A 22,144-nucleotide genomic window follows, 5' to 3' on the forward strand; every position below is an offset into this window, starting at 1 on the left:
GCTGTACATTAATTGTGTAGTGGACACTGCCCTCTAGCAACCGAAAAGAGTATGACCACCGGTTTCTTCATCGCCTGCTGGTTTTATTTCTTAGTGCTCAAACTAAAAATACAATATTACATGCACATCTGTAACACTTTGAGAAAATATAATCACTTTAAATCACTTAAGTTGTTTTCCAGAACATACACTGTAAAAAAAATGCAGGGTTCCACACACTTCCTTATGTTGTCCTAACACAAATAGATTAAGTTACTTCATCATTGTTACACATTTAAGTTGATTGGACATAAAACAATTAAGTTGTCCTCAAAAAACCTTAAAAATCAAGTTGTTTTAGCTCATTTTAATTAAGTAGTTTGAACAAGCAGTAATAATAATTTTTTTTAAATGTCGGCAGTTTGCTCTGCATCATGTTATTAGCGTTCTTAGCTGTTATAAATTCAGTGTTAACTAGGTCTCAAACTGCTGGGTCTCGATTTGCGCCCCCCCCCACCCCCCTCCCTCTGACCTGCAACTGACGTCAAAAATGAGCTTTGGCCCAACAAAACATATACTTTTCAATCACCATTATTGTTGTGCAGTTGCATACTGTATACACTTGTGGTTTTGACCTACTTCCAAATGGAGATTTTAAAAATATTTTTAATTCATTCATTCTTTCATTGTCTTTTCGGCTTAGTCTCTTTATTAATCCCGGGTCGCCACAGCAGAATAACCCGCCAACTTATCCAGCACGTTTTTACGTAGCGGATGCCCTTCCAGCCGCAACCCATCCCTGGGAAACATCCACTCACACATTCTCACACACACTTATACACTACGGACAATTTAGCCTACCCAATTCACCTGTACCGCATGTCTTTGGACTGTGGGGAAAACCAGAGCACCCGGAGGAAACCCAAGCAAACGCAGGGAGAACATGCAAACTCCACACAGAAACGCCAACTGAGCCGAGGCTCGTTTTTTTTATTTAATTGATTTTATTTATTTATTTTTTTTTTAATGAAGACACAGTTTACAGTGTATTTGCTTATCATTATAAGTATTCATCATTTTATTAGTCACTAAACTGCTATAATAATAACTTATTTAACTCTTACTAAACTGCTTAGGCCTTAAAAGACACCATTTTCCAGAACATTCTTCAGAATGTAGACTTTTTTTTTGTGTGTGTGTGTGTGTGAAGACAGTTTATTTGAGACACTGCTTGCAGCAGAGCCACTTAAGCTCCAGCAAGGGGGAGCTTGAGCTCCAACTCCTCCTCCTATAAGCTGTTTTAATGCGTACACTCACCCCAACCCACAGTGTGACATCACATGTAGAAGAAGCGCAAGGAAGGAGGAGCTAGAGCTTAAGCTCCCCCTTTCTGGAGCTCAGCTCTGCCCAAATGGCTCTGCAGTGAGTACCACTTGGTTTATTTGCTTATCATTTATATGTATTATTCATTTTATTAGTGACTAAACTCCTGTAAGATTATTATTCTCATACTAAACTGCTTATCAAATATTTGACTGTAGAGGAGGATACAGTACAAACATTCACATGAAATGACAAATCGATTTACAGTAATGACTTTTTTCTTCTGATGAACCTTATCACTACCTTATATTTTTATTAGTGCATTGGATTTCCATTTAATTTGCTTTATCATTGCTAATCATGACATTAATAATCATGTGTAGTGCAGACAGAACAAATATTCACATGAAATGGCGAATATCTGCAGATTACACAATTTATTGACACAACCAACACTAATAGTGTAACGTGAACTTAAATAGGCCTACTTTTTTGTAGTTTACTGAACACACTGGCAAATATCTTTGTATTTAAAGAAAGTATGTATATGTGTTTCTATTTCTTATATGGATTTGAGGCACTTGAACAAAAGTAGATAAATGACTTTCGATATTAGATAATGCATTTTGAATTAGCATTGTCTCCGCTTTTTTCCTTCATCCTTCTCTGGTTTCCTGTGAAAAGATAAGAAATTCCTTGTTTTGTTCTGCATCTACAACCAAATTTCACATGAAGAAACCTTAGTAAATAAAGTTTTGAGCATATGCTAGTATTCATTTGCATACTCGCAGGTGCTGATTTTGATCAGATGTTTATTGTGCTGCATCAAACATTTTCTTCCTTCCTTCCATTCCAGACATGGCCTCCACATTCTTCCTCCAGTCACTGACCTCCACCGTCTTTTCCTATAAAGAAATACACATATATAGCGTAATTGGGAAAATAAATGACAAAAGTAAGGCACACAAACAGTGCAAAATAAAGAGCTGATAATAACCCTTCAGTGTCTGCATGGTACATATATGTACAGGATGCATTCTTTCTTAAAGGGACAGTTCACATTAAACATTTAAATTCTGATTTCACATTCAATTCTCTTCAGGTTTCAGGTTTGATTTTCTTTCTTCTGTCGAACACAAAAGAAGATATTTTATAGAAAGCTGAAAAACTGTAACGATTGACTTCCATAAGATTTGTTTTTATCTTGAAAAGGTAACACAAATCATTGAGGAAACTGATTACAACAAACCATTTAAGCTCAAATGTAGATGCAATGTAACAATCGGACCATCAAAAAAAAGTGTGACCGATTTTTGTTCCTCTGTCAAACACAAAAGAAGTTACTTTAAAGAAAGCTGAAAAACTGTAACCATTGACTTCCATAATATTTGTTTTTATCCTACTATATCTTACTATTTGGTGTGTTCCATGGGTTTGTGTTTTCCACAGTTGCCGAGAGAGCTAAACGTGCTGCAATTTAATAAAACACGTGCAATTTCAAGAAAAAAAAAACAACAGCAAATTAAGAAAAGATCTTCATCTGTTCGACAGCACACTTGCTGCAAATCCTCATACACGTAAAAAATTGCTTCATTGTATTGTTGTAATGTTGTTGGGTGATCTTTGAAAGGTGTGTGTTTTTTGTTTATTTTAACATCCTGATTCCCATGTCTTTTATTAAAAAGAGTGTCCCCTTGAAACATTTCCGTAGTGTTTCCATTTTATTTTCAAGTGTTGTGAGAACATGTGAATCCTTTACTTGATTTGTTTGCATTGTGAGGATTTGCAACACGTGTGCTGTCAACCCGATGAAGATCTTTTCTTAATTTGCTGGTGTTTTTTTTTGTAATCACATGTTAAAATACAGCATGTTAAGCTCTCTCAGCCACCGTAGTTTTCCCATGTGTAGTGTTTGTTATGTCATGTGATTCCTTTGTTCCATTTTCCCGCCATTTGTTAATATTTAATAGTTCCACCTGTGTCTCACACCTGTTTGTTATCAGGTCAATCTTGTTATTTAAACCCCTAAGCACTATCAGTTTATCTTCTGGTATTGTATTGTCACCATTCCTCTGTGTGACTATGGATCAGTTCTTGATGTAAGTGTTGGTGTAAATAAATGTATGCGTTTGGCTGAATCTTTTTTACAGCGAAAGTGCAACTGTGACACTATGGAAGTCAGTGGATTCAGGTTTTCAACTTTTCAAAGTATCTTCATTAAGGTTTAATAGAAGAAAGAAACTCGTAAAGATTTGGAAACGCTTGAGGGAGAGTAAATCGTGATTTAACATTTCAGATGAACTATACCCTTTAAGTGGAGGACAGAATGATTGCTGCAATATTGTTGTCAACATGAAATGATTTACATTTCAATGGGTCACTGTAATCAATTGCAATCTAATGACCATTTATTTACATGAATGTGCCACTAGACGAGCCACAGAGGATAGATTTTTACCCCCTAATATGCTAATAATGTTTTTCTTAAATGTGTTTAGGGCTGAAAAATGATGACATTTCTTACAACCATCATTTAGTCAGAATTGCTTTTTATTTACTTTTAAGTTATGGCACATCTGGGAATTTGGTTTAAGTGGACTATGTATGGAAATTAATTGTAGGAAAAAAAATAAGGTTACATGTTTTATTGAAGTTATTAAATAGTGTGAAGTTGGCATGTATTGTAATGCGTGCACAGTAAAATCCTCTGAGTAAAATTTACTCCGTTTAAATAGTATTTGGTCCCTCTCTAAATCGAGTTAAAGTTACTCAAGTTAATGAGACAATGAAAGGATTAAGTGGGTGATGACTGAGGACTGATAATGAAAACCTGCTGCTAATAAACAAACACAGAAGAGAAACTGACTTCAGTCCCAGCCTTAGATGAAATCAGCTCAAATATAATACATTGAATCTCTCAAAATCTCAGCAGAAGATTAACTCGATCAATAAGCAACTCTATAAACAGCAGCTTACTTATTACTGACCTGTTTGCCTTATAGGGACCAAATACTCTCTGAACCCAGTAAATTTTACTCTGTGTGAATGCATTAAATTTTCTTATGCATGCATTACATTTTTCTTTTGCATTGAACAATGTATTTTAAATATTGTTGACCCCAAAACGGGGTCTAATGGGCCCACAAGCAGTCTGCGACCTCAAATATACAGATTATAATTTTTTAGCCAATCAAGTCTGTTTAATTATTAAACTTAAATAATAATAATAATCTAATAAAATACATTTATAATAATAAAACAAACATATTAGCTTAATATTTTCTCAAATATATATTTATATATGATATACAACTAAATATTTAAGTAATATTTACTGTCTTTAAGTATATATACTGTAGGAGAGACTTGTTTTGTTAACCCAAAAAGTGGCTATAATTGGGTTTGAACTGTAAACCATAAAAGTAATTTCATGTCAAGTTTTTATTCACCATATACTCTCAAAAACATTCAGATAACTGTAAATTTGATTATTAAATGTGTTAATTTATTTTAAATAATGTTATTTTATTATATTTATATATTTTTTTTATTTGTTTTTACTTTTATTTTTTATTTATTTACTTATTTATTTTGACAAATTCTGCACAGATATAGCAAAAAATGTCAGCAGATTCTGTCTGGCTCTGCTAATGGGCATCAGAATAAATTAAAATGATATTTAAATAAACAGATTAACTCTGCCTTATTAGCCGAGATAGACCCTCAGCTCACCTTCTCTGTGTCTTCCTTCTTGACAGATTTAAGGTTTGCTCTGAGGTCCATGGACACCTTGTGTTTGGAGCCCAGCAGGGAGCGCAGGATGGCGTCGGCCGACACCCGGACTCTCCTCAGGGTGGGGCGTTTGAATTTACCCCTCAGATCCAGGACTTTGATGTTCAGATCCTTAATCTGCAACAGGTTTGTTTACATGCTTCATCATTCACCAGTTTCTGTTGAGCAATTCGAGTCTGATGTAAATCTGTTACATAACTGCATTCTAACGAGCATTCCAAACTGATGAGCGTAATTTGGGAAGAACTGAAGAACTTTCTTAAATTGGAAACCTTTATTAAGGTCTTTGTGTCTAGATTGGGCTGTTGCAATTCTCTGTATTCAGGAGTTTCTCATGCTTCAATTGTCTGCCTGCGGCTGGTTCAAAAGGGTTTAAAATTTTGCTAGAGTTTCACCAGTTTGATCATCCCTTCACTGGTTCCCAGTCCAATTTAGGATCCCAGTACAAGCTCTTGTTATTTATTTTTAAAGGTTTGAATGGTCTTGCATTGGTGAGCTTGCATTGGTGAGCTCTTCAGTAGGCACAACAGTTTCAGTTAGTTGTTTCCAAGACTTGATTAAAATCAAAAGGAGTCCGGACATTTCTGTTGCAGCCCTTTGGCTGTGGAATGGTTTGTCTTTATGTATCAGTTCTACTCTTGTCTTGGTGCTTTTAAATCTAATTTAAAAAGTCGTCTTCTGTCTCTTGCATTTGATTGTATTTAGATTTTGTTTACATGTACAAGTATAGATTTGTGTCGATTGATTTGTAAATCCTCTTGGCCAACATTTGTTGTTTTCAAATGTGTTATATAAAGCAAACATACCCAGAAAACAAATCATAAGATCTACTAGATTTTTTTAAAGGTACAGTTTGCAAACAATTTATATGGGCTGAAATTAAACAAGCAAATTAAATGTAGTAATCTTCAACTTTTTGTTTGTTTTAATTCAGCCCATATAAATTGTTTGCAACCCAGTTTACTTGAAAACAATAGGGTATATACAGAGTTAGTGTTTCTTCCCATACTGATAAACTTCAGTTAATGTGACTTTTTTCCATTTTATTTGGTTCCTTTTACAGCATCAGTGTTGTAATGTAATTAAAATACAATCAGTTAAATAGACTTTGGCATTCATTAAGTTGCTCAAGTGTAAAATGAAACGAAAAGCCGTTTACTCCCTCAGGATCAGCAGGCTAGCGCAGAAACACCATTGAATATACTGGGGGGAATAAATGTTCATATTTTAAAGACATGGCGGGGGAACATGTAGTCTGATACAGTGCTTCTTGTACAATCTGAGACTCACTTTATATCAGATATCACTCAGCCAATGGAGATCGCTGACTTTTAAAGAAAACAGACCTTAAACGCGCCGATTTTGCAATTAACCCAGGTTACTGACAAACTAAAAGTCCTTTAGCATACTTCCGCATATACCTTACTTAGTAAAGCCAATAAAAAAAAATTTCAGTGATGTGATAACTAAAACACGTGTCAATTAAAAGATTTTTTTTTCATAAAACGCCACCATATGCAAATTAGTCTGAATTTGTGTACTATAAACTTATAATGTGTTCCAATTCAATTTAACGTATTTATAAAGCACTTTAAAACAACACAGTTGACCAAAGTGCTGACAACAAAGAGTAAAACAAACTTTAAAATACAAATAAATAAACATAAAATGTCAACATCTCACGCTGTGCTTGAAGCCAAATTGAACAGGTGGGTTTTAAGAAGAGATTTAAAAACAGTAATGGAAGAGCCTTGTCTAATGTACAACGGCAGCTCATTCCACAATTTTGGTGCAGCCACAGCAAAAGCCCGATCCCCTCTGAGCTTTTGACTGGTCCTGGGCACACCCAGGAGGAGCTGGTCGGCTGACCTGAACGAACGAGAAGGTGTGTAAGGACAGAGAAGCTCAGAGAGGTAAAGGGGTCTAGTACTATTTAGACACTTAAAAAGAAGTAAAAGTAACTTAAAATGGATCCTGAAATGCACGGGCAGCAAGTGAAGAGAAGATAAAATCGGGGTGATGTGCTCGTATTTGCATGTGCCAGTTAAATACGTGCAGCTGCATTCTGAACCAGTTGCAGTTGAGTGATCGACGACTGACTCACCCCAAAATAAAGGGCATTGCAGTAGTCCAAGCGAGAGGTTATAAAAGCATGGATCACTGTTTCAAAGTGCTTGTGTGATAAAACATGCTTAATTTTGGCTAGTTGTCTTAATTGAAAGAAGCTAGAGCGAACAACAGACCAAATCTGGCTTTCAAGCTTTAGTTCAGGATCCATTTTAAAACCCAAGTTCACAATCTCTGGCTTACAGAAAGTTTCGAGATTATTTAGTTGTACAGAATGAACGACGTTGGAACTGGGGCCAAACACCATCACTTCGGTCTTAGAATAATTCAAATGGAGAAAATTCAGTGCAATCCAAGATTTAATATCCTTTAAACATGAGTCCAGTGCATTTAGAGGAAGGTCATCTGTCCTTTTAATGGGGAACATAAATAATTCCGTAATGTCATAGCCCTATAATTCTATGGTATTGGTGCATAAAAATCACACGTGTGTCTGCACTGTACAAAAATAATATGATCAATAAGTCATGACTTGTTTCTTTAATTGTAATGTATTAAACTAAATTAATCATGGTCCAGGTTAATTTTATGAGTGACACTTATAAAATTAATGTATTAAGTTAGCTTAATATAAATTCAAATGACTCATAAGGTTAATTTGATTCCGTTTAAAAATCTGAGGGAAATATGTTATTAATATGCTAATATGTTATTTTTTGTTTGAAAGCAGCTTTTTAATAATAATAATAATAATAATAATAATAATAATAATAATAATAGTAGTAATAATAATAATAATAATAATAATTTTAATCATATAGCGCCTTTCCTAATAGGTGCACATTATTGCATTATCAAAATCAGAAAAGTTAAGGTTATTAGTTACCATAATTTTATCAGTCACTGGTAACTTTAACTAGCAAATATATTTTTTTACAGTTAAATTTATTATATAAGCATAGTTAACCTGCAGTTATATAGTATATACAGTAGGTGATATGTGTGTACATGTTAAATGAAGTGTGTCTGTGTATTAAGTGTGTGTTTCTAGTATGCTCACTCCACCTATTGGCGATAATGCTTGCTACACTGCTCAACATTTTGACAAACTTTTACAATCAGGCTGTATATCATTGATTTGGAGCCAGTAGATTATTCAGCCAATTCTAAACACATTTGCTAAGTCTATATGATCGTGTTTTATAGCCATATTTTTCATATTTCGATTTTTTTTATTTATTTATTTATTTTTTTGAGTTTAAGCTTTTATTTAAAGTCTGTGTGAATTGTAAGCTGCTGACACTTTTATTTCAGTATGATTTCTTTCTTTCTGTTAAATGTTTGTGGTTAAGAATATTGTGGCTGAAGCCATCAAACTGGTGTCAACAAAGAAGCACCACCACTCCAAACGCAGTAATTACCAAAACAAACTGTAGATTAACTCACAGATTAATTGTTCACTTAAAGTCTAAGTTTATGTGTGCAAGCAAAATAAACATTGTAAAGTTTGATTTGCCTTTAAAAAAAAACAAATTCAATTATAGGAAAAATACATACAGTATAAAAACAAAGTTGGTGAACAAGTGGGTACCAATGTAGTAAATGTTTCATATAGCATTTTTTTTATTGAATATGAGGCACATTATTCCTATTGTCGGGTAATATTGATTTTTAATTTTCCTTGACACCTGATGCATTGTTGATAGCATATATTGTATAAATGGTTAAACCGTTGCTTTACTTCTCTTGTGTTGTGAAGTACTTTCGCCTCAATGTCGTATCGCTCTTCATCCACCACATCGATTTTAGCATGTAGTTCTCGACACAGCTCCTGTAAGAGAGAACAGATACAGTACCAGACAAAGTTAATGATGTAAAAATCAAATGGAAAATTGACAGTATCAGAGGGTAATGTACTGACATTTTGAAGTGGACAGATTGGTAAATAATAGAACTTTTGGGATAATTTAGTTGCCAAAAATATTGTCCCATTTTACATCTCCCATTAGATCCCCCTAATGAAGTCATGTTTTGCAGAATTGTGTACAATATAGTGCTGTATTTTAAAACATTAGCCATGTTAATAAAGGCTTTTTGTAATGATAAATGCGCTATATAAATAGACATTACATGTATGGTCATACACCCAAAGCGCTTCACAATCAATGTCTCTCCACACCAAACCACCACCACCACCACCACCAGTGTGCAGAATCCACTTGGATGATGCGATGGCAGCCACAAGAAAATGACTCCAGTGCGTTCACCGTACACCAGCTATAGGGGGAGTGGAGAGACAGTAATGCGGCCAATTCGGTGAATGGGGATGATTGGGAGGCCATGATGGGTAAGTGTCGATGGAGGGAATTTGGATACACCCCTACTCTTTACGAGAAGTGCAATGACCACAGAGAGTCAGGAAATCAGTTTAACATCTCACCCGAAAGACAGCGCCCACTGACAGTATAGAGTCCCCTTCACTATACTGGGGCATTAGGACTCAAACAGACCACAGGTTGAGCGCCCCCTGCTGGCCCCACTAACACTTCTTCCAACAGCAACCTAGTTTGTCCATGTGGTCTCCCATCCAGGATCTGACCAGTCTCAGCCCTGCTTAGCTTCAGTGAGTGACCAGTCTTGGGCTGCAGGGTGATATGGCTGTGGCCATATTTTTAACCTTTTCACCTACTTTTCAAATGCCTTACTCTTATTTTTTGAGTCTTCATTAATTACTTATCCAAAGAGCACTGACATATTACCCATGAAGCACATTTATATATAAGTACCTTTATTGAATTGTAGAACTTTAAAACTATAATAATTAAGAATAAGAAATCATTTATATATAAATAAATCTGTAAAATAGAAAAAAGTACCATAACTTACAACATTAACCCAAACAATAAATCACTTCAAACTATTAAAAATGTCAATAAAAGTCACTTTTTCCAACTTTTCAACACCAACATTTGTTAATGTATATATTATATATTAATATATTAATAGATCAAAGTTATACACTGCATATCAAAAGCAGAAATAAATGAAAAAACACGGATAAAAAAATAGACAACTGTTAATATAAGGACAATTTACAGCCAGGGGTTTTCCAAAAAATCAGTTAATTACCTGATTCTACGTTAGTGGATGAATGTAATGTGCATTTACAGTATACAGCGCATTTATTGTGTATGACCATACCCACAAATTGCTTCACAATCATGATGTTCAAATGAGAATTGAGAAAATTCATATAGATGGCAGCAGTTTTGAAAACCCCCATGTTTATGTAGATGTGAACCTGGCCTGAGAGTGTTTTGTGCAGTGTAGATTTACTGTACCTGTAGCTCAGCAAAGGACATCCCACTAGTCTGCAGCTGAGGAGCTTTCTCAGAAAGATATTTCTCCTTCTCGTCTTCCTTATCTGCCAGCTCTTGTTCTAACTCCTCCTTCGCTTTAGCCACCATAAGACTCTGACAAACAAAATCTGTTATAAGTGTTATAAGAGTGCGCATTCTTCACTTGATAAATATTGCTTCTATAAGAACAATCGACATCAGACTTCAACATGTGGAATTGTGTGACAATACTTTTAATTAATTAAATGGGGCCTATTATGCAAAAATCACTTTCATAAGGGGTTTAAACAGTTGTGTGACAGCAGTGTGATTATATAACCAGCTTCTAATGGTATAAAGTATTTTCTTTTATAATCACACTTGATAAAAATAGTCTGCAGAAACACTTTGATTGACATTCTCCCTTTGGACGTGTCACTAGAGTGGGAAAGCCTCACCCATTAGTGACCATCTCTCCCTCCTCAGCACACAACATTAGTCTCGTTTTTAAATCTGCCACTATGCTGACACATAGGCATTTGTAGCTCAGCCCTTTTTTCTAAAGAGCACAATCTCATTTGAATTTAAAGCGACAGTCATCAAAATGGCACAATTAAGATCAAAACCGGAAAGGGTCAGTTTCAAAGAGTTATAAAAGATTATTTGTTGATATTTTGTGCTGAAACTTCACATACACAAACTAGGGACATCAGAGAACTATTTTGCACATTAAAAAAAGGGGCATAATTGGTTGTCTTCAAATAACTGTTGGGCATACAATTTGTACAGCTACAACATTTATTACAAATGTACCTTTAGCATCAGCTTGCGAGATGCAGAGATCTTGGACTTTTTCTGTAGAATTCAACAAATCATATGTTAAGTATGCATACCCACTTTAAATGCCATCATCATTCTCACTTCAGTAAAATTACAGTATAGTTAATTAGATTTGGAGATGAGATAATGAAGGAAAAATGCAAACTTTGCAAATGTAGTTTTTTACTCTTACCTCTTGCCTGCAAAAGAACAAAAATGCATGATTAGATCGTAAAAAAATCAACATTAAGTCAGAGATTTTTGTTATTTAAAAAAGAAGTTATTCAAATCTCAATTCAAGTTAAACGATCAAAATTATTGCAGTGAAAAGCATTTGATACATTGCAAAACATTATTTTTTTTTATATAAAATAAATTCACTGAATTATGCTCTAACAAAATAGCAACTTTTACTGTTGACTCTTTCTACCTTAAAAATGCATGTTTACAGGTGCAGTAGGTGATCGTCTTCAGAAACCTTTTTTGTTGTGCTGGTTGAAAGTCTCTTCACATTCCAATAGAAATGATTAAAGTAAATTATATAAATGTATTTTTATATTCTGGGTAAAGGCTCCTACACACCGGGATGTTTTTCAGTGTTTTACGCTGCTGCATTTATCGGCAACGTCTTACGATGCTTTTCACTGGCATCAAGCTGAAGAGTATGCTAAATCACTCTTTTGACGTTAGATGGCGCTGCACAACTATAAGCTTCTGACACCCGGTTATAACACAGAAGAAGTGGAGGAGCGGAAGTTCAGTCACACGCATGTTGTTAAATTTACTGGTGACTAGAACAATCATGGAGGGTTCAAGCAGCAGCACCAGGTTTAGCGATGAAGAAATAATTATTGTTCACAGAGCAATAAGCAGGTCCACGTTCAAATCGCCTCTTAACATCTTCAATGTGCGCTCACATTGACAGTTTTGCGCTTGAGCGCCTCCAAGTGCTGTTTACGGTAACTTCAGTAGCTCCGTGCACGTGAACAAAAGTGCCGATCTGATTGGTGGAGAAGGTTTTGTTGCCGCGCGTCAAAACAAAAAAACGAGCATGAGGCGTTTTTTTTTTTTTTTTAAATGACACTATTGCGCCTAACGTTTTGCGGGTTAGTGTGCACAATCACATTGACGCACTTTTAGTTGCAAGGCATTAAACGTTGACTGAAAACGCGAGCAAAAAACGTCTCTGTGTGCACGGGCCTTAAGGCATAAGGCTAAAATGTTTATCCAATTAAATATTATCAGGCCAATAATTCCCATAATTCTGATAAGTAGCCCAAACTGTCTGTCAACAAAAGTACAGTATATTTAAGCAATTGCGCAACCGCCCACGCAGACCCGCCGATGCACGTTCACGCAGGCTGTGGCCACGAGTAAAGGCTCCTACACACCGGGACATTTTTTTGTTTGCGTTTATCGTCAGCGTTTTACGAGACGTTTTTCAGTGTTCAAACCCAAAGCGCTTTTCACTGGCGTCAAGCTGAAGAGTATGCTAAATCACTCTTTTGATGTTAGATGGCGCTGCACAACTATAAGCTTCTGACACCTGGTTATAACACATAAGAGGTGGAGGAGCGGAAGTTCAGTCACATGCATGTTGTTAAATGTACTGGTGACTCGAACAAGCATGGATGGTTTAAGCAGCAGCTCCAGCTCTAGCGATGAAGAAATGATTGTTCACCAGTGAACAATAATAAGCAGCTCCAAGTTCATATCGTCTCTGGGCATCTTATTCAATGTGCGCTCGCATTGACAGTTTTGTGCTCGAGCGCCTCCAAATGCTGTTAACGGTAACTTCAGCAGCTCTGTGCACGTGAACAAAAGTATCGATCTGATTGGTGGCGAAGGTTTTGACACCACACGTCAAAACAAAAAAACGAGCATGAGGCGTTTTTTTTTTTTTTTTTTAAATGACGCTTTTGCGCCTGACGTTTTGCGCGTTTGTATGCATGATCACATTGACGCTGTTTATTTAGTTGCGAGGCATTAAACGTTGACTGAAAACGTGAGCAAAAAAAAAAACTAAAAAAAAAACTTTTGTTCACGCAAAGCTGATGTACATTGTGTTGTTTTATGAATGGGTTACATGCACAGAAGTGTTGTTCAGCCACTAAAATCGTTCAGAGATAGTTTGTTGTGACTATTTTCAGTTTCATAAGGGACCTTTTACTGCATCGATAATGTCAATTTATTTTATTTTATTTATTTATTTATTTATTTTTAATTCAGTTTAACAACAAAACATCAGTAAATAGCGCTATTTCGCCTAGCCTGCTTTACTGAGCTGAAGGTTTTATATTCACTTTGGTTCATTTTTGAACAATGACAGCACTCCCTTGCTTACTATGCTACTTTGCTACTTTTTTATGTGTGACTTGCAATTTCTTTAGTTGCTTAAACTTAATTTCAAATGTTTTTGCTAAAATTTTTAATTAAGTTTGATTACACGAATAATAAAAAATACAATCACAAACAATCTCTTAGAATTGCCAATTCACCTAATTAGTGACCTATTGAAAATGTGCAGAATCTTCAATTTGTTTTGATTTTTATATCAAAACTGTTTATTTATATATTTCAGATTTTCACGGCTCTCTCACGCTCTCTCTGACTGTGTTGTCCTCCTAATCCGCCTTCATTAACACAGGCCTTGAGTTAAGAGGACACAGCCGGTGAATCCGAGAATAGAGCACATGTGTTTTTCGACGGGGTTGTAAGATATCTAGGATGACGAACAACAGAAAAAACAAAACAAAACACAGACACAATATACTCACTCGGGCATCTTTACAATGGTGCTTCAACCTAAGGGATAAAAATAAAAGTATTTGTTTCCAAAGGCCAGGACCACTGGGAAGGCTTTTCAAGAGGCTCAAGTATCACACAGCTTTTCCAGATTCAGACCCGCTAATCAGATCATCACCATTACATTTTCACCTATGGCTGTGCAATATGATGTTATATAGGTATCTGATGGACAATAAAACAAGTTTAGAATTTTATAAGCTCTATGGCAGTGGTTCTCAAACTTTTTCACCAAGTACCACCTCAGAAAAAAACAGTCTCTCCAAGTATCAACATAATGACCGATGTTGAAATACAGTACCGTAGTAGGCCAAATTAAGCAGCTAAGGCTTTGCACAGTTCACAAATGTGGCAGTTTAATTCTTATTACGATGAATATTTATTATTTTCAGCCACTTTAACCATTTTAAATAGTTTAAACATTATCCATGTACTGTGCTGACAGGTAAAAAATACAAAAATTAATTAAATGGCACTGTTCTTAAAAAGTAAAGAAAATTGCTCTACTTAAATGTAGTATTATCAGTATTATTATATATTTATTATATATTATATTATTATTATTATTATTATTATTATATATTATTATTTATTATTATTATATTATTATATTAGTATTATTATATTTTTTTTTTTAAGAAAAAAGAAAATTGCTCTACTTAAGTGTAAAGTATTATCATAAAGTAGCCTATTCGTCAGAACCTGGAAATGTTCTTTGGACATAAGCTATATGTAGGCCCACACGGAATCTACATGAGCGGAGTTCAGCAGATTTTTAGCCCATCATTAATTCTGTTTATTTACTTGTGTAAATGTGTGTAAGTCTATTTTTTCAGTTTTTAAATTAATTACAGTAATATCATTGACAAATGTGGAAATGTTCATCTGATTTATGTACAATGAAGTTTGTAAAATAATATTTTCTGTCTTTTGGTAGATATATTATATGAGAGACTTGCTTTGTTTACCAAATAAAGTTATTCTAGTTGCATGGATTTGCATTTTAAACATTAAATAAAAGTTGAAAAGATATCATTTTTTATTTCACAAATTAAGGTTGTAGGTATGATACTCCCAAAATACTTCCGCAGAAATCCGCAGATTTTTATTAAAATTCTCTGCAGAAATAGTGAAAAACATCCGCAGATTCCGTCTGGCCCTTTATGTCATCATGTTCATATATAAACTCTTTTTGATAAATTTTGAAATATGTTTTATGCGTGTATGACTTGTTTGCATATCTTTGAAATCGAAGCATTAACTTGTATTTTAAATATATGAATGGGATTTACATATTTAAATTAGAAATTAGATCTGCTTAATGCACGTTAGAGTAGGCTTTGTGTCAGAAAAGCAAATGATTAATCTATACCTGTCAAAATTGAGATATAAAAATACGGGTTACTCCCATATTGGTAACAACCGTTACCAATATGGGGGGAAAATTTGCTTCAAATGATAGAATGCATTAGAAAATTGAAAATAAAATAAAAGGTTTAGCCTATTAAAATCAATTTACCGATCACATCCGTGTTTGCGTACCCGTTAAAGGGTTAAAAGAGTGTTTATTTTTTTACTTTCATTTTTCAGCGATTCCTCCACGTACCACTAGAAGGAAGCCTGCGTACCGATTAAATTCACCTTTATTTCTATAGCGCTTTTACAATGGAGATTGTGTCAAAGCAGCTTCACATAGAAGATCATAGTAAATTGAAACAGTGTAGTTCAGTTTTCAATGTTTAAGTTCAGGGCCTACTCACACTATGCTAAGACATCCTGTGCCCAGGCCCGTTTCCCGGATCGTTTGAGAAGTGTGAGTGCGCTGAATCGGGCTCAGGCATGGTTCACTTGGGTGGCCCGGTTGGAAAAGGTGGGCCTGAGCGCAATTCACTTGGGCTTTGGTGCAGTACGCTTTTGTGTGAGTGCAAAACGCGCTAAAGCCCGAAACTGAAAGCAAGACGTGACTTTTAAGGGACTGTTTCATATGGATTTATTAATCAATCTTACTGTTCAGTGAACACAAACTGCCACAGTTTGTTAAAGACGCAAACCCCTCACTGCACGACAGCTGCGCGCCTTCAGCAAACCTCCTAATTCCTGCAGCACGAGGGCTTTATGATTGTTTATGATCATCAAAAGTGGCTGATCCGAAATATCTGACTGCGTGTCACCGCATCCCAAAGCAATATAACTGAAGAAGTCCCCACTGTGCTGAGCGAGAGCTCTTCTGACCATTTTTTTTTTAAACTGACCAGTTTTATGACCTAATCTAAAGTGAGGACTATTTATGCTTTAAAAATCCCTGAAGTCTTTGGTTCATTCTAGAAAAAATTTAAAAAGAAAACAAACTGGGCTAATAATTTCAACTATGAACTACCTGATAAAAGTCTTGTCAGCGATTCCAGTTGTAAGAGCAACAAATAATAACTTGATTTCTAGTTGATCATTTGGAAAAGTTTTTTTTTTTTCTTTTGATGAATTATCTGTTGAGCCGCATCCCAATCATCACAAATACTGCAGAAGACCTACTGGAACCAGCATGGACCCAAGTTTGGTGAAGGAAAAATCATGGTTTGGGGTTACATACAGTATGGGGCGGCAACATCAACAGCCTGAGGTATCAAGACATTTGTGCTGCCCATTACATTACAAACCACAGGAGAGGGCAAATTCTCCAGCAGGATAGCGCTCCTTCTCATACTTCAGTCTCCGCATCAAAATTCCTACGAGCAAAGAAGGTCAAGGTGCTCCAGGATTGGCCAGCCCAGTCACCAGATATGAACATTATTAAGCATGTCTGGGGTAAGATGGAGGCATTGAAGATGAATCCAAAGAATCTTGATGAACTCTGGGAGTCCTGCAAGAACGCTTTTTTGCCATTCCAGATGACTTCATTAATAAGTGATTTGAGTCAGATGTATGGATGCAGTCCTCGAAGTTCATGGGAGTCAGATACAATAATAATTCTGATTTCACTGCAGCATGACTTTATATTCTACACTGGACATTATTTCTGCTCAGTGACAAGACTTTTGTCTTAGCAAAGTCAGACCTTACTGTCCTAGTTAAATCATTAAAAATCAAGGCATGATCATATTTTATCTTGGCAAAATAAGCGTAATCTAGAGGCCTTTGCCTTTCATTTAAGCCACTTTTGAAACCAAATGATCAACTAGAAGTCAAGTTATTATTTGTTGTTACTAAAACTTGGATAGGCGACAAGACATTTGTCAGGTAGTGTATATCATCATCAGGTTGAGATGACTTGTATCACATTATGAGCTTGTCAGTCATTCGTATTATGTCGTTTGTCAACCACTCAAGTGCTACTTTTTTAAAGTTAATGAACTGACACTAATTGATTGATGGGAAATTGTGCATTGGCGTCTGCTCTGCATCTGTTGTTAACCACTTCAAAGTCCTGACAGAGCCCCCCCTCCATACAAACACACAGATGAAGTGGACCCCTAGGAAAAATGGTGTTGTCAGACGCTTATCATGGTGCGGTGATATTGGCATGGTAGCTATGCCACACAGATAACAATCCCAGCTTTCTCCAGTCTCGTATCCACTTGCAAGGCACCAGAAATAGCCCAGCGTCAGGGCTTCAGAGGCTTTAACCCTGCCCAAGTTTCCGCTCATTGATGTCAAACCCATTTAGTGCACTTCAGGGAAACTCTGATGGTAAATTGCACAATAAAACAAAAGCGCGTGCCATCATGAATCTGGAATTCGGGAGGTCTGTTTAGCCAAACACCAAAAGGTGGTTTCCAAAGTAAAGCTTTTATGAGCTTTTGGTTTAAATGCGTCATGCAGGTTAAATGAGGTTTCACGCATCTGCAAAAAAGTCAGCAGTGCATCTAAATCAGATCAATACAGCGATAAGGTTTTAATTAAATTATCTAAGAGATGATAAAGTGATCGGGGAGACATGAAATGAATCATTATTTATTATAAAAGACTTTTATTGGAGAGTTTAATATATTATATGATACTATTCAAGCCTGGAGGAACTAAAGTGTTGACGTCTCTTGAAATGAGCTGATTTGCATTGACTTCTTTTAAAAACAAATCTTTCATTTAGGAAATAATTGTCAATATTTACTGTAGTTGCATTTATTAAGGACCTAAATGACAAAAGCTAATAAACAAAAAAGACATGGCATCCAATATTAACCCTCACTGTAATTAAAATGATGAGTTCCACACAATTTCTTCATGTTGTCATAACATAAATTAAATTAAGTTAACTTAATTGTTTTATGTTCAATCAACTTAAATTGTAAAAATGAAGTTGTCCCGAAGAAACTAATTTTAAGTAACGAAGCTTTGAACAAAAGGCAAAAGTAAATTTTGAGTGCTTTATACTGTAGGGTGAATAATCGTAAATAACTTCATTGGAATTGACTACTACTTATTTATTTATTATTATTCTTTTTTTTATGGATTTAATTTTATTTTGTTTTCGGCTTAGTCCCTTTATTAAACGGGTCGCCACAGCGAAATGAACCACCAACTGAGAAACACTCATACACACACACACACACACACACACACACACACACACACACACACACACACACACACACACACACACACACGTACGTTTGTTTTTGTGAAAAGTGTGTGTGTGTATGAGTGTGTATGGGTGTTTCTCAGTTGGTGGTTCATTTCGCTGTGGCGACCCCCGTTTAATTTTTCATACAATATATATGTATGTTAACAATATTAGGAACTATTCATGAGTATATTAAGTATACGTAATAAGCATCAGTGGTAAATCAAGAACCTTTAGCATTTATAAAATGTTTTTATGCCCCAAAATGATTCCTTCTAGTGCAGAAATGCATTGGAATCAGATCAATACAACGATAAGGTTTTAATTAAATTATCTGAGAGATGATGTCAAAGTGATTGGGGAGACATGAAATGAATCATTATTCATTATTATAGTATTATATAATACTATTCAGGCCTGAAGAACTAGAAAGTGTTGACTTTTCTTGAAAGGAGCTGTTTGACTTCTTTAAAAAATCTTTACTTTAGGAAATAATTGTGAATATTTACTGTATTTGCATTTATTAAAAGCCTAAATTACTAAAATTAAAAAGACATGACATCCCATATTAATCCTCACTGTAGAAAAAAAATCAAGGGTTCCACACAATTCCTTTATGTTGTTTATATTCTTTCGGCTTATTCCCTTTATACATCAGTGGTCGCCAAAGGAATGAACCGCCAACTTATCCAGCCTATGTTTTACAACGCAGATGCCCTTCCAACCAGGTACTGGGAAACATTCATACACACATACACTACGGACAATTTAGTTTATTTAATTCGCCTGTAGCGCATGTGTTTGGACTGCGGGGGAAACTGGAGCACCCAGAGGAAACCCACGCCAACACGGGGAGAAGATGCATGCAAACTCCACAAAGAAACTGGCCCAGCTGGGACTCGAACCAGCGTCAGTGCTAACCACTGAGCCACCATGTTGCCCCAACACAAATTAAGTTAACTTAATTTGTTTTATCTTTAATCAACTTTGTAAATACAACTAAGTTGTCTCAAAAAACTTAAGAATTGTTCCAACTCATTTTAAATAAGTAGTTTGAACAAACAGTATTTTCTGAGGGATTATAGGGTGAATAATTGTATGTGATAACTTTTACATTTATTTATTTATTTATTTATTTATTTATTTATTTATTTATTTATTTATTTATTTATTTGTCACAGACATTGTAATAAAAGGTAAAAACCCCGAGTATCACTCTATAGGGTTTTTCAAATGAGTGTTTTAATGAGTGCACAAAGAGTTAGGATACAATAAAAATAGTTTGTAAAATTTCTTTTAAAAATACAAGTATTCATAATAGGCATCAGTGGTTGATTGGGAACCTTTAGCATCTATAAATGTATTTATGCCCCAAAAAGGTTATTTGTTGTTTTTTAATTAAGTAATTTTGATTTATAAAAATCATGCTTTGAATAATGTTTAATTAAACGGTTCCTTAAAATGGTTCTTCAATGCCATTGCATTATTAGGGGGCTTTAACTACTATGTATTTGGATCAAAGAATTAAAGCAATGTAGTTACTGTGTTCATAATGTATTGCAAAATACTTGAGGTGGGATATGAGTTGAGTTAGAGACAGGTTGTGAGATCTGGGTAAGGATGGGTTAAGGTGTAAGGGATGGTCAATAGTGTAACTATAACTGTAATTACAGAAATTAGTTACCGATGTAATTACAAACAGGTATTAAATCAATCATAAGTACAATGTAAAAACATGTAGTTACACAAAGTACATAGTGACATAAGCTAAATTTTAAGTACACATTAATTTTGGCCACCTAATATACTGTAAAGAAGGTTTCTTTTGTAATTTTTAAGCTATTAAAATACTTTTTAATAAAAGGTTCCATAGTGGAGAATAACCATTTTTTAAAAAGAAACAGCCATTTGTTTCTTTATTTGAAGAACATTTTATCTAAAGAACTTTTGTCCACTTTAAATAACCTCTTGTGGAATGTCAATGTTCTGTAGGTGTTAAAGGTTCTTCATGGAACCATACGTGCCAATGAGGAACCTTTATAAAACAACATTCCTTAACATGGAAGCAAACAGAATGAACTTACCTTGTAGTGCTCGGATGGTCAGAGAAATCTTCTTGATAATGATGCTCTAGAACAATGCCTCTCTTTTTTAAGACACCCTCTTATTGTTCATCCTCTGCTAGTTACTGGATGGTATTATTAGCGCGCACACACACACACACACACACAGAGCTTTTATCCAGCAGCTCTGTTGTTGATAGGCCATGAGCAGCTCTTATCAGACAGCTGTGGCCTGGGGTTCCTCTCCATGCTTTAGCTTCTCACAGCCTCATTTAGCTTCTCATTAAAAGTAAGTTCCATCTTTTTAATGTGTCCACAATCAGATCTCAATTTGGGCTGCACAATGTACCGTATCAGCATCGATCTCACAACGTGCACATTTTCAATAGTCGCATCACAGGATGTCAAGCAATTTCAAGTGAGTTTAAACTATTTGGACACAAGAAATTAAAGTTTGAAGATTAATTGTTCATGTATATAATGACGGCTGTAGAGTGTCATTGTACATTTGATTATTGAATTTAATTTCTGTCCCTCAATACAGATTTATTTGTTTTTATTAATTTATTTTCATTTATTTTATTTTAAAAATATTTCATTTATTTAAATTTGTATTTATTTTGTTTTTATATTATTATTATTATTATTGTTTGTTATTATTTCTATTATTTATTATTATTATTTTAATCCATAATTTGGTCAATTTTATGCAGATGCACACCCCTAAACCAATCGCCCCAATCAATGTAAAATTATGAATGATTTCCAAAAAGGTTCATCTTGTGAATTTATACTCTTATCACAAATTATATTATAAAAAAATAAATATTTCAATGTCAGTTTTTATATTGCAAGTGAAGCTTTATTTATTTTAAGTGCATTTCTGCTACAAAAAAAAAATATATTTTTTTTTTTCCATTTTAGTCAAACAGCATTTTAGTTTGATTTCAAGTTTTATCAGTAGCATAGTAAGTAAATAACTTCAGTGGTGGTTTTTGGTATGTTTCAGTTGTATGTTTGCAGATATTTAAGAAACATGCCAAGTGAACATATTTGATCCTCTGAAAAACAATGCTGAAGTCAGATATTCTGCTTTGAACGTGCATTATGTGCCAGAACGGTTGTCTTTGTTTTGGTCATTTAACCCGCCCAATGCCAGTTTACCCAATTATATTTTAGCACCCTGAGTTGCCTTGATGGAAAACCACGTATTTCATTTATTCATTAAGAAAGGCTCTCAAAGCATGCATCCGTGACTGAAATGCAACCTCCGGTGGACAGTAACAGACTCCGAAATGAGATGCAGATTCAGAGTTCCACATGAGGTTATTAATTGGCAAATAATATAATTATTACGAGAGTAAACCCCGATTCCAAACAACATGTTACATGACGAGATT

General features: G+C 34.9%; 2 protein-coding genes across 4 annotated transcripts in view; one reads left to right on the forward strand and one right to left on the reverse strand.

Moving 5' to 3' along the window:
• Positions 1-1,720: 1,720 nt before the first annotated feature.
• On the reverse strand, positions 1,721-20,853 carry tnni1b (troponin I type 1b (skeletal, slow)). 2 transcript variants are annotated; one of them, NM_001008613.1, is given in 9 exon segments: positions 1,725-1,976; positions 2,088-2,207; positions 5,035-5,211; positions 8,903-8,992; positions 10,503-10,634; positions 11,313-11,354; positions 11,512-11,518; positions 14,096-14,123; positions 20,766-20,853. In NM_001008613.1, coding segments are annotated over 7 exon segments (549 nt in total). In that variant the 5' UTR covers positions 14,104-14,123; positions 20,766-20,853; the 3' UTR covers positions 1,725-1,976; positions 2,088-2,114.
• The window catches only part of nav1b (neuron navigator 1b), a 214,166-nt gene continuing 197,072 nt past the window's right edge, over positions 5,051-22,144 (forward strand). Inside the window, exon 1 of one of the 2 annotated variants that reach the window (XM_073954708.1) lies at positions 5,051-5,220. The gene's annotated coding sequence lies outside the window, so the exon portion shown is untranslated. The remainder of the gene's footprint in view (positions 5,221-22,144) is intronic. The other variant, XM_073954705.1, reaches the window with a different exon arrangement.

This window comes from Danio rerio, chromosome 6 (assembly GCF_049306965.1).
Source record: "Danio rerio strain Tuebingen ecotype United States chromosome 6, GRCz12tu, whole genome shotgun sequence".
Classification (NCBI taxonomy): domain Eukaryota; kingdom Metazoa; phylum Chordata; class Actinopteri; order Cypriniformes; family Danionidae; genus Danio; species Danio rerio.

Bases quoted from the DNA above. Each gene is read 5' to 3' on its own strand.
- tnni1b (XM_073952911.1), bottom strand. The intron at 8,993-10,502 runs GTACAGTAAATC...TCTCTCTTACAG, and splicing joins TGTCCTTTGCTGAGCTACAG to GAGCTGTGTCGAGAACTACA. The intron at 5,212-8,902 runs GTAAAGCAACGG...AACCTGTTGCAG, and splicing joins TACTTCACAACACAAGAGAA to ATTAAGGATCTGAACATCAA.